Raw genomic sequence first — 16,848 nt, 5'->3', positions numbered from 1 at the left:
GCAAGGATCCATATTGGGTCCTTTACTCTTCTCCATCTTTACAAACGACCTCCATTCTGTAATTCCACAAGCTGACTGTATCCAATACGCTGATGACTCCACACTCATATGCTCTGCTACTTCCCAATCAGAACTTCAGTCACTAACACAAAAGACCTTTAGCACAATCGAAAATTGGCTCCTACAAAGGTGTCTTATCTTAAACCCCAAAAAAACTAAAATGCTACTATTCACCCACACTCACAGAACCTCCCCACTTAACTTTACTATTACTTCAAATAATGGAACTATAATATCTCCTGAGCCAACCACCAAACTACTCGGAGTACTAATAGATAATAACTTGTCTTTTGAACCTCACATTAATAACACCATAAAAACAGTAAATAAGGAACTAGGTTCCCTCTACAGAATCAAACCTTTCTAACTCCTCTAGCCAGGGTTACCATAGCTCACACCCACCTTATCTCTACCCTGCTCTATACTTCCCCTATCTATACCAAAATATGCAGAAGTAATCTGAGTAAATTGTCATCCTCCTACAGCAATATTACCAGATTTGCAGCTGAGTCCTCCTGTAGAGCTCATCACTGTGTCAACTTGAATCATCTTAAATGGTTAGAGTTGCCAAATCTAATACTTTTCAATCAACTAATAGTAGCCCATAAGATTCTGTATCTACCTCAAAATACACCCTACCTTGCATCCCTAATCATCCCCTATAACGATCTCAAAACCTTATGCTCATCTAATAAACTACTTGTACAAATATCTAAATCCAATAGTTCAGCTGGTGACACCCTGTTCTCTAATACAGTAGGTAAAACCTGGAACAGCCTCCCAAGTCAGCTAACCTCACTATCCTCAGTTAACCTATTTAAAAGCAAGCTCAAACCATACCTCAAATCACACTGGCTATGCCCCTGTGATAACCCAGACTAACCACCAGACCCCTTTTCTAGACTCCCTTGATTCCTAGCCTCTTATGAACATGATCTTGCGTTTACTCGCTGATAATATTGTGCTTGACCATTCTGAGGATTTTTCCTCATGTAAATATGTATATACTATTGAATGACCAACGGTTTTCATATAAGACCACGACTCCTGTGAGACTGAACACTATAATTGTATCCTTGTATTTTGCTTAGTGTTTTTCTTTTGATTTTTTTTGTGTGACCTTAGTATCTATAGTATCTCTTAGATATAATTTCCATTATTAATTCAAACTACTGTTCTATCTAGGTTATTTTTGCATCAGGTTTTTTTTCCCTACTGGAATACAGAATATAAAATCCTAGGTATGTAATATGTTATAAAATTTTGTAATGTACCAATTTCTACTGTAAATATCTTTGTCTTGTCCTATGTGGTTGTTGTTTGTGGAGCTTTTCTCCCCGGGCCTTCACTGAAAATGGACATATATCCAGCTGGACTAGCCCGGTCAACAAATGTAAAAAAAATAAAATAAAATATCTATATATATATATATATATATATATCTATATATCTATCTATATATATATATATATATATATATATATATATATATATATATATATATATATATATATATATAATGCATACATACATATATACACCCCCCCCTTACTATATATACTAACTCCAGGATCGCACTACAGTTGGGAACAGGGCATATACCTGTTTAGACTAAATGAGTTTCAGTCAAATGAGTTTTCAGTGAAGTCACCTTTCAATGAATTGTGCTCAGGCAATTCATTTTCAGTGAAATGGGGCTTCGATGGAATGAGTTTCAGTGAAATTTGTTTTCTGTCAAACAAAGTAGGCCCATAGATATATATACACACACACACACACACACACACACATGTATATGTGTGTGTGTGTATATATATATATATATATATATATATCTATATATATATATATATATATATATATATATATATATATTTTTTTTTTTATTAAAACGTGAAAATCGTAGTATTTTATGCAGGCAGGGTAGATACTCTTGCAACGGCTTGTTAAATTTTTAGCAAGCAGTTTGCTACAGTTTGAAAAGTTTTTTTTTTAAACTAAAACATGAGTGCCGTAGTGCTTTGTGCAGACAGGATATAACCTGTAACAATTTGTAGCAAGCAGTTTGCTGCAATGGAAAAATACTTTTTAACAAAATAAGTTGAGTGAGTGTTGGGTGCAGGACACAGAAACGGGATCTGAATGTCTGGGGAAAGATGGAGGTGGGGCATGCTGTGCATCTCACCACCTGGTGTGCCGTAGAAGGAGTGTTTAGTGTTTGTTTTTTTTTTTAATGGAAGAGCTGCTGGGTGCCGTTTCATAAATCTAAGTATACTAAGCCACTGAGATCAGATTATTACAGGAAGTTTTAATCTGATGTTCACTTGAAGACCTGAGGGGTTGTGATGCTGGTTACTAGTACTGGCCCATGGCGTTGGCTTTACCAGCTACACTTCTGAGGTGCAGTGGGTTTGGCTATGGGCTACTTAAGGAACCTGGGGCATAGTTTCACTTTTTATGATTCTTTATAAGTAATACTAATTTAACATTCTTGTTAAGTAATATTCAGTTGTATAAATTTTGTTGTTGTGGTTAACACTAGGGTTACTAAACATTTTTTCTTATTTAAAAATATGGACTATTCTTATGTCAAATGCAACAATACAGTGCACATTGTTTCACTGAAGTTTATTGCTTCTGCCTCAAAGGTTCACGGTTTTAGAACATAGATTTTCATAAGCTAGATAAGATGAGCATGACATTCTGAAACATTGAAATGGAAAAAAAAAAACAATTTTATGCAGGGGTACAAGTCACTATCTCAGAGATTGCTCTGTAGTGTGGAAATGGCAAATTATCTCATCCCTTCTGTATTGTGACCTCTCCAAAAACAGCCATGCTGCCCTTCTGAAAGTCTGACTATTAGAACGTCGAGCATATGCTCTTGAGCTTGAGAGACTCATCAGTCTGGATCATTGAGCTTTTGAAGTAGAATCAAGTTTATTATGCAGAAATACGGTCTCCTTATTTTGCAGTGTTGAGATTCAAAATGACAAGTCACACTATGTCAGGAAAAAAAAGGCTGAATATGCAGAAGAAGATCAAATACTGAACATTGCTTTTCTCCTTTAAATTCCTTTTTGTAGGGGCAAGTGCAACATACCCCCTAAACATATATGTATATGTTAAATTTATATATATGTGCCAACTCCAACACTGAAGTAACGTTCAGAAAAGGGAATATTTTGAGAAATGACAGTCATACAAATTAAGGCAGAATTTTCAGCCGGTCATTCTCCACATTATGAGACTTGCCAGTGCGAGTCCTGATCTTTCCAACAGTTACCAGAAATAATAATTCACATGCAAAACATTTATTTTCCCTGTACTGTATTGCACTTCCCTCTTTGCTCTTTTTTATTTTGCTTTTTGTGTTAACACATTTTAGGTATACTTATATATAGGTTTTATTGGTCTTGTAAAACACATGCATTGTGTATGCCTTAAAAATATTTACATAATGTTCCATAGTGGATAATGTATAGCGTTTTACCAGCAATTGCAATGAAATTAAAATGTGCACTAAATATTTTAACATTCATAAAATTGACAGTCTCATTTAGTTTCAAAGATTATTGAAATATCACAGTAACTGTATTTTATAACAAAGTTAACTTTGCTTTCCAGAGAAACCACAATGCCTTATTTTGCTTCGTTCAGTTCAGATAGCTGTAAGTATATTATTTAATGCATGTTTTATAAATGTATTAACATCAGTTAAATATTTCATACAGTTAGTAATAATATAAATTTACATGCTAAATACCAGAAATTGTTCATTTCCTGATTTGTAGTCCATTTTGTTCAAGAAATTATATAGGAAATAGCTGTAACTTTTCAATTATAGCCAGTTAAGTCTGACAAATGATTGTTGTCTTAAGCTTTCATTGTAAACTGCTGCACAAGCTTTTTTATATTATTGTTTTTATTTTAATAGAGATAAAAAAACTGCTGGATCTTTATTATTATTATCTGTGGTAAGAAGCTACTACTTTGTTCAGCACAATTTCTTGGACAGTGGTTCCCATAATTATCATGTCTGCATGTTGTATTATGCTGTCATTACTGGCAATTTTTCCAACAGTGTGGTAATTAATGAAGGATGTATTCTGTCAAGTAAATTTAAAAACATTTAAGTTTTGGAGAAAATTGGCTTGTAGCCTTTATTTTCAAACAAGCTTGGTTAAATTGCAGTTTTACATTTGTTCATTTACATATGATTTATGAATGTATGTTGCATCTCTGAAAGTAATACATTGCAATTACCATCTGCTAGTAGCTTAAGGTGAAATTGTACAGAAGTGTGATATAAACATCTTACCACCAAATACATATGTTTATAGCCAGCCTGGCTAACCAAAACTCTTCTGACTAGGGATGTTTTGGCATAGTGTAGAACAATACCAGCCTTCTGAATTCCCTGTTCTGGTTATATGGTGATTGTGCCAAATCTTCTTAATTGAAATCTGTACCTAGGTTTGGAACCTGCTGCATCAGTTAAGTTCATTTAGGTTCTCCATTTATTTAGACTGTATATTCTTTCAAAAGCCATGAACAACTTGCTTTCTCACCCTCTTCTCTAATGCCACCATTAGTGACCACATCAAGTCTGTATTTCCCCCCATTCCTTGTATTGGCTCATTTATTCTGCCTGCTCCAAAAATCCAAAGTTCGTGGGATATGAGCTGAGAATATGACCATCTTCCTGCGTGAGTTAGGAGATTCTTTAAGTATTATAATCAAGTCCCTCTCTGTGTTAGGTGGCTTCTGTGGTGTAGTTATTATACTGTCCATTTTGGGGAGCCCTGGAGTAGTTTTGTGCTTCTCCATACCTTTACAGCTTGTCTAGAGTTAGCTGCACTCTAGCCCTTGGCTCACTACTTTACAAAATGCCTTTCTTGGAGGGAGTTCATATCTTATGCTATCTTCTCAATGGCAGTTATACAGTAGGATCTACATCAATCCTCCCAACAGATGGATGAGCTTGTATCAGCCACTGATTTTCTTCTCAAACTAGCTGGCTGCTCCATTATGTAGGCCTGTAGCCACAAGATATGGTAAGGGCTAAAACCTCAGCGCTGTGGAGCTAGATTATCATGGGCCATCTTTTGACCTTAAAATGTACTTTCTACTGAACAGGAACCAGAGTGAACACCTCAGGCACTTTAACTTTTGCTTACTGCCAAATAAGGGTAATTTGAGTTGTTAGAGTAGTTTTCATGTCTAAAAGTTTATTTGAAACTTCCATAATGATACAGTGATGCCTATTTATTTCTGTACTAAGTTCACTTGGAGATGGAACAAGTATTCTAAATCCATTCAGTAGTCACCAGTCCCTTTCTGTCCAGTACAGACCAGATAAACAGCTTTCCATTGTGTGCAAAGTGTCTTGAATTCTAATGCAGTAATTGCTATGCTCACCCAAATAACTTGATAAAAATTATTGAAATACCACAATCTGTCTCATAAAGCTCACATGAGTTTTCATGCTCAAAACAGACAAGCTACTATCTGATATGCTACAAGGATGTTTACAATATTTACAACACCTTTTGGTGTCTTCAATAAATTTAAGGACAAGACCCCATTGTGTCTTCAATATATTTAAGGATGCAGTACCCCTCAGAAGTTACAGCACTTGTGAGTCAGCATAAAAACATCATACAATTATGAAGAGGATGTTTTGTAATGCAAATAAGTGTAGGACCTTTTGATAGAAATTGCTGCAAGAATTCCAAGTAATCAGATACCATTACCCCCACTTTCTTGAGTACACAATCTAGTCTACCTGCCCAAAGGCACCTAAACTGTTACTCCTTGAAGAATGTAATAGTGTCTTTGCTTAATACAGAATCCATTTCTTTTGCAGCACAGACTAATTTCAGGATGAAATCATAGCTGTAAACAGATTAGTCCTGTTAAGAAACAGTCATGCATGTTCTTTCAAGAAAGCATATGTCTAAAAACTGTCAATTCAGTCCACTCTGTGAACACCAGAAATATTAGAATAGTTGTTCAGGCATTGCATTGCTTGCAGATGCCTCGTATGTCTTATCGAAATGTGTTATCACATTGCACAAGTTAATCATTTCAAAAGTATTTAAATATGATCAATGTTTGTACTGATCATTCCTAGATTCATTAATTCAAAAGAAAAATGTTACAAAAATTAATTGTAACCAGTATGTTTCTCAAAAAAACATGAGTTGTACCTAGCGTGTCTCAAAAAACAAAATGTCCATTGTTTTATTGACTTACACTTTTTCAATAGCTTTGTACAAGTAAATAAAGGACTGTAAGTTTTATATATTTAACACAGGCATTATAGATGAAAAAGGCAAAAAAAATATTCTTACCCTTTGAATAATGTACCTCTAGCCTTGCTTGTCATTTGGTTCTTGCTTCTTCATCAGGTTATCAGGGTCTCCAGCACAGATATCTGCTGAAGCATATTGTCAGTGTCTCCAGCACAGATATCTGCTGAAGCATATTGTCAGTGTCTCCAGCACAGGTATCTGCTGAAGCATATTGTCAGTGTCTCCAGCACAGGTATCTGCTGAAGCATATTGTCAGTGTCTCCAGCACAGATATCTGCTGAAGCATATTGTCAGTGTCTCCAGCACAGATATCTGCTGAAGCATATTGTCAGTGTCTCCACCACAGATATCTGCTGAAGCATACTGTCAGTGTCTCCACCACAGATATCTGCTGAAGCATATTGTCAGTGTCTCAGGCACAGATATCTGCTGAAGCATATTGTCCGCACCAGGATTTAAAAAAGGTTATCCTGCGATTAACACCTACCGCTAAAGTACTTTTCTCCTATTGCTTAATTACACACTCAGCTATTTGTTGTTGTACCGGTCATCTTGATTTGTACATATAGAAGCTAGAACATCTACGGATAGACGTATAAAGTTCATTTTTTGTATATTTGCCAAGTGTTTTATTAGGAAAACATTTCTGAATGTAAAAGTGCAAAAGATGCTGAAAGGTTGAAATAATACATAATATGTGTACTATGCAAGCCCTCACATACATCCTGAGAGTTATATCTAGATATCTATATCTGTATATCATCCCTGAGATAACAGTATGGGGAGGTTGAGGGCAGAAATCCAATCATTGCTGTACTGCAGTTTCTGAGTACTAGTTACTGTCTTTTGTACAACTAGTGCTACGGCTGTTTGACATTATATGATTTGACTTTTCAAGGTCGATCTTTTGTGCTTTGATATTCAAAGCACTCAATGTTCTGAATGTATACCTTTTATTAATATGTACTGTACCAGTATATATGCTTATGTGTATCAATATTAGTTTAAGCATGTTGGTTGCATCTTCCAGAAGAGTCGTATACTTCCAAACTTTGACTCTTTTTAGGTGTAGTATTATAATAAACAAATGCTAGTCCTTTAAGTTCCTAATCTAGGTACTCGGCCACATGCTGTAGTTGTATTCTGGATTCATAAAATAGTCTTACAATCCATGATTATGGGCATATTATTAATTTGTTAAATTAATATTATCATATTAGTGAATACTTTTTTTCTTCTTAAGCAGTATATTAAATTATCTTATATGTTGTGTCATGTCTATGTTCTGTCCATGTCTACAATGTTTAGATTTATTCAGTGTCACTGGTTTGTACGTACCCTTTAGAAACAAGTTCACATAGATGCTCTTTGAAGCAACTAACTGGACGTATGTGATCTAACTGTTCTTGACAGCATTTCATATGTAGTAGTGAACTGGAGTATGTAGACTTTATATATATATATATATATATATATATATATATATATAGTAATCCTTGCTTAATTGAATGAAATGTATGTAAAGGTTGTTTTATCTTTCCGTTCCTCCTGTTTTGGGATCCCTTGAAGTCTAAGCTTAATTCTCATTATCTTGTGTTTTTTTGTTGTTGTTTTCTAGCCTTTCTTGGTGATGTTCATTTTGTGTTAAAATGCAGTTTATTGCCTTTCACTCTGTTTGATTTCTTAGAATTTTTCACTTCGAGAGTCATATGTCTAACAGTCTTCCTTGTTTGTAATTTATCTCCTGAACACTTTATTTTGGTTTTAGGGATTGTACTTTTTAAATGTCCTGAGACATTACTAGCCAAGTTTACCTGCTACAACCTGGCTGTTCTTTACTGAGAAACAATTTAAATTTATTTATTTCTGTCACAAAGTGGGGCACACCCATTTTTGTAATAAAAAAGGGGAGAAAAACAGTAATGCCTTTTTCAAGTCTTTATCTATATGTTCTTTGACATTCAGCACTTCTATTCCAGAGTTTTGAATATATTTTATTATCCCTATAACTTCTGATTTTACTTTAGAGTTTATGTGAATTTATTGTCAACCACAATCAACACTGTAAATGTATGGCAGCCATATTGGAAATTCTGATACCAGTCATTCCTGATTTTGACCAAAAAAAATGCTGTTGACTAATATTGCATAAACCGGGCCTGCTCTGTGATGCATTTACAACTGTTTGCAACATAAGAAAATTCAGAGATGACTAGACATGTTAGACAATAGTAAGAAAGGAATGTCCAAGAGTTTTTAAATTCTTCTTTTGATGCCAAGCAAGTGAAGTAACATTTCAGCTGCTGCTTGCAATTAGGAATTTTTTTTCTGCTTTGTGACCTTGGCCTTCTGTCTACTTGCTCATTTGTCTTCACAGGCATTGTGTTTGCCTGTTGCCATCTTCATTGATGCATCAGAACTCATATGGAACATTTAGTCATGTACTCAAGAATGTCTTTGGTTCATTACTAACTCATCCTGTGTCAGCCTGACTTGTTTGGAAAAAACATGCAAAATCCATTATCAAAGAGGGAGATTCATGTTATTTCTCATAAAAATAATAATATATATTCATCAGTATCTAACAATTACCATGTCTGAAAGAATTGCAGCTAAAACTGGATGCCTGCACAGTTACCTTTTTTGTTTGCTCTTTAATCTTTCATACTTGAACTTCATAGTGGCTGAATTTTTATTGCACTACTGAGTTTTTTTGCAGTGCTACGTGTGCTGAACTTCCATAAGATTTAGGATGTATATGCTCAGCAGTGACCTTGTACAAACCACAGAACTAAGTAATGATTCTACATAATGAAACTTATGAGTAGGTCCACATAGCGAAGGTCCATTTGTTTCATGGGACCTCAGGAATTAACTTGTTTGCCATAATTAGAAAGGGTTAATTCCTCAGATGTGGTATCCTACTCTAGGAAAGTCAGATTATGTATTCCTTCCCTCCTTGCCCAGTCACACATTAGTTGCTGTGACACACATTTTCCATTATCTCCATCCAGGCTCAGATATACAAGATTGCACTGTAGCTGTAAAGACCACTTTGTCCACTCTGCAGAATGATTTGTAATGGTTTTTATTGACCGTAGTACATTTAAACTGACTCCCAAAAAAGGCCATGTGTTCTCAGAGTCCACGTTCATCGTAAGCACAACTACTCATTGTTCTACATACCTTTAGAAATGAAAAACAAAAAATTTCCATAGTAGCAGGTGTGGGTCAGCAAGTAAACAGGTTTTGAGAATAAGTTTACCGTACATCAGTACCATGATTGGAGAACAAGCATTTTCCAGCAGGGTATTACTGTATAAGTAATGCCTGCTGAACAATGAGTCCGCCTCTTCACGGCAGCATATCAAGCCGCTGTGGAGCTCAGGCAGAAAAAAAGTAATGGCTGCTATTATTTTACGTTCGCTAAGCAGTGCTACTGCTGTTTAGTCAGTGTAAAATGTAAAAAAAAATAATAAAGTAAAATAAAAAAAAATGTGTGTGTTTGTATGTTGTGAGTGTATGAGTGTGAGAGAGAGATTGGTTGAACTACTATTTTGCACTCTCTAATCCCCACTTCTGCTGTTTAGCAAGTGGGAAATAAAAAGCGGGTATGTGTGTGAAAGTGAGAGAGAGATAAAATAAATGAATCAGAAAAAAAGTGTGTGTGTGTGTGTGTGTGTGTGTGTGTTTATGTTGCTGTCTGTGTGAGTGAGTGAATGCATGCATGAAAGTGTGTTTGTGTGTGAGAGTGAGAGCAATCAAACCATCCCTGGCAGCATCACAGAAGAGCTTTGCGTACCTCTCGGCACAAGAAATCTGGACAGAGCCACAAATAATGAGGAAACAAATGGGTAAAAAATAGGGATGGATTTTAAATATTGTTCTAATAACTTAGAAAGTTGCTGGAATAACAGGGTTTTTGTTGGCATGTATTTTTCTGAAGCAGGTGTGTGTGTGTGTGTGTGTGTGTGTGTGTGTGTGTGTGTGTGTGTGTGTGTGTGTGTGTGTGTGTGTGTGTGTGTGTGTGTGTGTGTGTGATGACTACTAGCAGCAGCAGCAGTACAGAGGTCTGCACACCTCTGCACCCTTCAGCTGAAGACATCTGGATAAAACCTAAAATAAAGGGGGAACAAAGGCTCTAAAATATCAACAGATTGTAATTATTGCTCTTATAAAATCACAAAGTTGCTTAAGTAAAGGATTTATGTTAGCATGAATTTTCTGAAGGAAATAAGTCTGAAGGTCAAATGTATGTTTTTATGTAGTAACTTCAGTCTCCAATGACCGCCATCCAAATGATTTAGGAGTAAGGGACCTATAAATAAAGTTAAATACTTTTTTTAAATGTTGTATTTTGGATGTAAAATGCTTCCTCCAACACCATTAACATATAATATAGTAAGTTTGAAACATTAGGCTGAAGAATTGTTTTGCATCAAAAATATACTAATAAAATATAGTAATAAAAAATATATATAAATAAGTAAAATGCAACAATTTTACAGAGAGCCCATTCTCTAAGCGAAATAATTCCCCCCCAGGATGTGTGTTAATGTGTAAGTAATGTCCTTCCTGGGGTGTAGAAGGCCCCCCCGCCTGTGGCATCAGACCTCATAACACCCTTGGACAGGTGTTAATTACACATTAACAGACACTCTGTCTGGCATTATTGCTTGCTTAGTACCAAGGTTATGTTACCACGGTATGCTGAAACATTTGCTGGAGGGAATATTACTAACCCTTAGAATACCACATTATAAAAAATCGAATATTATACCAATTATAATAAGTAGGGAAAAACGAGAGAGCTGCTATGCGCTAGGGCAAAGTTTAATAAAAAAGAAAAAGTTGGTGTTAAGGATTTCAGAACCGGGGAGAAAATGTGGTGGGAGAGCTGAAAAGCATTGGAGAATCCGTCTGTTCATGTAGTAGCCTACTCTTGTCACTCTCGTGTGGGTAAACAGCATTGTTGGTGAGAGTGAACCTTTAGAGGTTTGCATAGCCTCAAATTACACTTCAGGAAGTATTAGAAGATTCACCTTAACTGCTTCTTGTATACAGGGATGATCTGAGTCAGGAAGAGGAATTCTGAAAACTATTTTTTTTTTCTGCAGGACTGTGCACAGTCTTGTATACTGCGGTGGTGGTGCTGCAGTAGCATTGTCGCCTTACAGTAACATGTTTTCTTGTTCGATTCCCAGCTAGAGCGCCTTCTGTGTGGAGACATGCATGAATGGGCGTGCCTTCGTTGAAGGTTGTGCGTCAGGGCCAGCAATTCGGCACGTAAAAATCTACTGCCAGTCATTAGTGGACCGGAGTTCCGGTGTGGCGAAAGACACAACAACTGTGCACAGTCTTACAGTCTTCAGCGTCTGTCTGTCCATTATACTTATTTTGTCATGAGCCAATCCCTAGAATGTAACAATCAGTCCTCCCACTTGACCTACAAGCTTCTCTTAACACCAGTCCAGAAGCAATGTTTACCCATTTATGTATTCTCTGTTGCAGGCAGATAGTCATACTCTTGTAATTTTTAACACTATTCAAACATTGACAAATGTTATAAGAGAGCTGGAGCAAAAGCTTGTGAGGATTGTTATCTTAAAGTTTGAGAATATAGGAATGCTTAATTCTTCTAGCAGCTCAACTGATGATGGACAGAAGACTGAAAAACTGATAATCTTATGTACTTCAGTTACATTGATGATGCCTGAAAGTTAATACAGAGTAAAGGAAATTCAGGAAGCAACCAGAAGTGATACAATTACATCTGTGACAGAGCTGCTGAACACTACTTGACTTAAAGGTTGGAGACGGAATGAATGCCAAAGCCATGTAAAGTCACAGCTTGAAGCCGAAGCTGTTCATAAAACAGCTGAACCAAGACACTGTGTAGTTCATGTGAAAGTAACTGTATAGAAGCTACAGATGCTTGTGCAAGATATTTCTGTTATAACTAAAATTACAGGATGACGAATTTATGCAACCACTTCAGCTGCAGAGAGATAGAGACAGTGCATTCTGTAATGGTTATGAACTGCAAGGATTCCTGAAGTCAGGAAGATCAGAAATCGATTGCGAATTTGAATGTGAGTAGTCCTGTTTTAGTCTCAAGACACAGTAACTATTGAGGAAAACAGATCTATATATCCATCCATCCATCCATCAACCCATTTTTTCCCATTTTTGCACATGGGTTCAGAGTGTCACTTCAGCAGTGACAGCCATGCTGGTGGCTAGCCCTACCACGATAGTTCTTCCACACCACACAGTCAGGCACACACTCACACATATGGCCAATTAGAGTGTCCCATACACCTATGGCCAATTAGAGTGTCCCATCCACCTACTGCATGTCTTTGGAATGTGGGAGGAAACCCATGAGAACACAGGGAGAACATGCAGACTCTGCACAGAAGACACCCTGAGAATCAAACCAGGAAACCTCATGGTGTGAGGCAACAACACTTTCCACTGTGCCACTGTGGCTACAGTTGTAAATTGTTCCCTCAGTCTCTTTTGCTCCCACAAAACACCAAAACATAATAATGCATGTTGCAACCAGTTTGTTATTTTCATGAATCACTTCACCATTAATAAACTCAACATTATAAACTAGTAAACCACATAACTCAGAAGCATTATATAAACCTAGTTAAAATTAAGGCCTATTGATTGGATAGCATGACACAATGATCTGCTGGTCCAGCATACCCACTTGAAACCTAGTAGCATTCTTACCAGGCCACCTCAGAAAACTGGCAAATGGCCATGTTCAGCATTGCAGACAGTATGCAGTTCTTTGCTTTGACCTTTGAGTGACCTAGACAAGGGATGTAGCATAAAAGAGGGTAAGGCCACTAAGTGGCCTTTCACCAGGCTGCCAAATAAGCAGTGTTTTCTTCCTGCACACTGCTAGAGGTAAGATCACTTCAAATTATTTGTTTAATATATGTAAACAACTGCATCTGTCTCTATATAATATAATATAGATATGTAGACAGGTACAGATACATTTGTATGTGTATATGTATTTGCAAATACTAGATATACTAAGGAATTATGGTGTTAACAGTTTCTTTAGGGGAAGAGATAAATTGAGGTTAAGTAAATAAGACACATGTGAGAGGTGCACACCATCATACAGAAATCATATGGGATCCTTTTCAGCAAATTCTGCATTTTCATTAAACCCAAAGCCTAGCTTAGGAGCGACCTGAGCCACTCTGTGTCTTAAGAACTGGTTAGCTGTGTCTAAAGCTGTAGAGTTAATGGCTGTTGCCAGAGTACATCTTGGAATAATAGCAGAGCCAACAAACAGCAGACCAGGGATTAATTGTAACCTAACTATGTCTCTCAAAATGCAAAAAATGTGTCTCTGTTTAGGGATGTTACCAATGTCATTGTCCCAAAACTGGATCTGTGGATGACTTCACCAAAAACCTGACATAACACTGGTAGTAAGTGACCTCATCCCAGTAATACCTTTCCAGATTCCCTCAGAAATATTGGGATGCAGACCTAGGGTTCAGTCTTCCTTGCCAGACCCATGCTTTGTCACTGCCCAATATACAAATGAATGTCATGTAATCAAAACATTCAGTCTGCCTGCAAAGCATGACAAACAAGACATAAGAAAATACAAAAAAAAAATAACACCAAAGACTTTACCAATAGTAAGTTTGGAATATATTGAAGCTGGAGTAGAAGTAGTTTATCATTGAATGGCTAGCAATACAAAAGAACAAATGCACTAAGTTTTGTCAAGGATAAAAGCAAGAAAAGATAAGTGGTCGCAAAATAGTGAAATCCTGCCTTCTGAGACACCCAGTAGATGACTGCAAGCTAGTAGCAGTCGCTGAATCCCCAATTCACTTGGCCATCTTGCACTAAAGTTTGTCCCGAATAAATTAACTGGTACTAAAATCATGGACTGAAACTAAATGCCAAAAAAAATGTATTATTGTATTATGCGGTAAGTCATCTACTCAAGGAAACTACCACACTGACAATCATTCCCTAAGGACTGTCCCAGACGTTTAGGATTTGGGAACTTATGTGGACAGTGACACGACAATAGAAACATGTTGGTCAAAAGTTAGAGAAGAAAGTCCTTCTGTACTGCACAACATATAAACAAAGGATTTGTGACTTGATCTAGAGATGTCATTGCTCTCTTTTACTCCTCCCTTATTAAACCAGTCTAGTATAATGCCTCCTTTAGCATGTATCTGTCCAGACACATGCAACTGGAATGCCCACAGAGATTCTTACTTAAAGGTTACAAGGCATAAAGAATATGCCCTATGTGGACTACCACAGAGCCCTGTCACCACACTCATTAACCTGCAAACTGGTAAAAGGTGACCTGTGTTTGAATACAAGGGATCTTCCAACCCAATATTGATGGACTGACTTGCACTCTATCACACTCAGGGATCTAAAACCCTTCCACAACATCATCAGAAGAATTTAGAGGGACAAGTATGTCTCACAGAGGATATCACTGCTCTGGAACAGATGCCCCATCCATGTAAAATAGAGCTCATTCTAGTCCATATTCAAGTACAACTTGGCTCTATAGTTGGATAATAGAAATTTCACCCTATGACTGATCCCTGTATTAACAATTAAGAGAGGCAGCACCTAAATGCTTTATCCAGTGCATGGGTACCCTCAAATTATCTATGGAGTGATCCCAGTTATCCTTACTAAGGGGTAGTGATTAATTATCAACCACCTATCAACAAATTAAATTCAAACACCAAAAGGTAAGCTGGTTAGGCTTAAAATGGCCTGCAAGGGGAGCTAGTGTAGTACTTGCCTATGAACTTATGTAAACTTTAGAATTTTGATATATGTTTTTAATATGTTAAGATATTTGTCAGGGAACTCGTATATCACCAACATTTTAAATAAATTCAGATAACTGTGTCAAAAGCTTTTTCCAAGTCCAAACCTTTGGCAGTTAATCTGATGCCATTCATATTAGCATAGTCTTTAATTGTTATAATTCTTTTGATATGGTCTTGTGTTTGTTAGAAAGCCAGTTTGATCCTTATGGATTAGTTTATCAACTGTTTCCTTCATTCTTTTTATAATTATAGCTTTAAACATTGTATAGTCTATGTTCAATAAAGATATAGGTCTGTATGAGGAATATAATTCAGGAGTTTCCCCTTGTTTTAGTAAGGGGATGTCTGTGAATAACTCCATGACAGTGCAATCCCATGTTGTTTTGAACAACAACAAAAAGGAACAGATGTATCTTGGAGTAATAGCCAATAAACTTCTGGTATATTACCATCTTAAACTTGCACATTTTTTTTTATCTTTAATTTCAGGTATTGTTAATCTTTAATACATTGCTTTGTACTACATTTAAGTTATTGTTAATATTCATAGCAATTCATCTAATACATCATCTTGTCTGTTTTCAACTAGGTTCATATCTAAATTAAGCAAACATGTTAAATGTAGGCAACATTTTCTTTATCTGGAGTTTTTTCATCAGATTCAGAATTTAGTATGCTTTTAATATGGTTTGATTTATTAGTTAGTTTTGATCTGCTAGCAGTTCTGTGCAAGTCTTTTGTGCCATGGCATATGAATGTAATTTAACGTTTTACTGTTATTTCAATTTTATTACTTAAAATGTATTAGTAATCCTTTGTCAGTTCTTTAAGTATTTTGATACAATCTCATCTCCTGTCTGAACTTTTAATTTGGCTAGATGCAAGTCATCCTGTAGTGCTTTATTGCTGTTATCCCATTTTTTAAATTCTGTTGCTATTCCAGAATCTAATTCTACAATACTTTCAAAGAATCCCACAGTGGAGTATATTTCACTAGTCTATTACTGTTAATTCCATGTATTCCTTGTTTTATTTTAGATAATCATTCTTTAAAGACTACCTGTTTAGTCCTATATGGTGGAACTCTAGATGTTAAACTTAAATTTTTAAGATTGACTGTAAGATTGAAGCAGAGTGCATTATGATATTGCACTACACATGGAATAACTATTGCTTTGTCTGTAAGCCATTAGAAACCTGAGTATGCATGTAAATATTTTTTCCAGAGAATTCTATTACATCCTTAATATTGCTTTGTCTACCCATCTTCATGATCTTTAGCTGAAGTTCATATTCTACGTTTTTTTTTTTTTTTGCATTCTGTTACTTTTATTTAGAATACTGTTAAAGGCCCTCTTAAGAATAAACTGCCTTTCAAATTGTTCACTAAAAGCTAAACATAAGATTTAGAGCCAGATTCAATAAAGCCTACACTAAGTGTAGACTACTCTGAGTGAACAGACAATACATACATAATGCACATCTTCTTCCTCCTAATTTTAGTTTTCCTGCTGCTATTCTTGCAGATTTAAATATTGTCAGGGATTCATAAAAGTTACCACAAAGTGTAAACTAATGTACACTTAGTGTAATCTTTTGGAGTGACTAGAAAG

General features: G+C 36.0%; 1 protein-coding gene across 3 annotated transcripts in view; it reads left to right on the top strand.

Moving 5' to 3' along the window:
• Positions 1 to 16,848, top strand: part of FYB2 (FYN binding protein 2) — a 1,416,888-nt gene that overhangs the window by 912,297 nt on the left and 487,743 nt on the right. For all 3 annotated transcript variants that reach the window (XM_044085512.1, XM_044085511.1, XM_044085513.1), the window contains exon 11: positions 3,688 to 3,731. In XM_044085512.1, coding sequence (XP_043941447.1) covers positions 3,688 to 3,731 — 44 coding nt within the window. The remainder of the gene's footprint in view (positions 1 to 3,687; positions 3,732 to 16,848) is intronic.

This window comes from Protopterus annectens, chromosome 10.part0 (genome assembly GCF_019279795.1).
Source record: "Protopterus annectens isolate FY-2018-M chromosome 10.part0, PAN1.0, whole genome shotgun sequence".
Lineage (NCBI taxonomy): Eukaryota > Metazoa > Chordata > Ceratodontiformes > Protopteridae > Protopterus > Protopterus annectens.
Note: the sequence above shows the minus strand (reverse complement) of the source record. Positions and strands in the feature narration are given on the sequence as shown.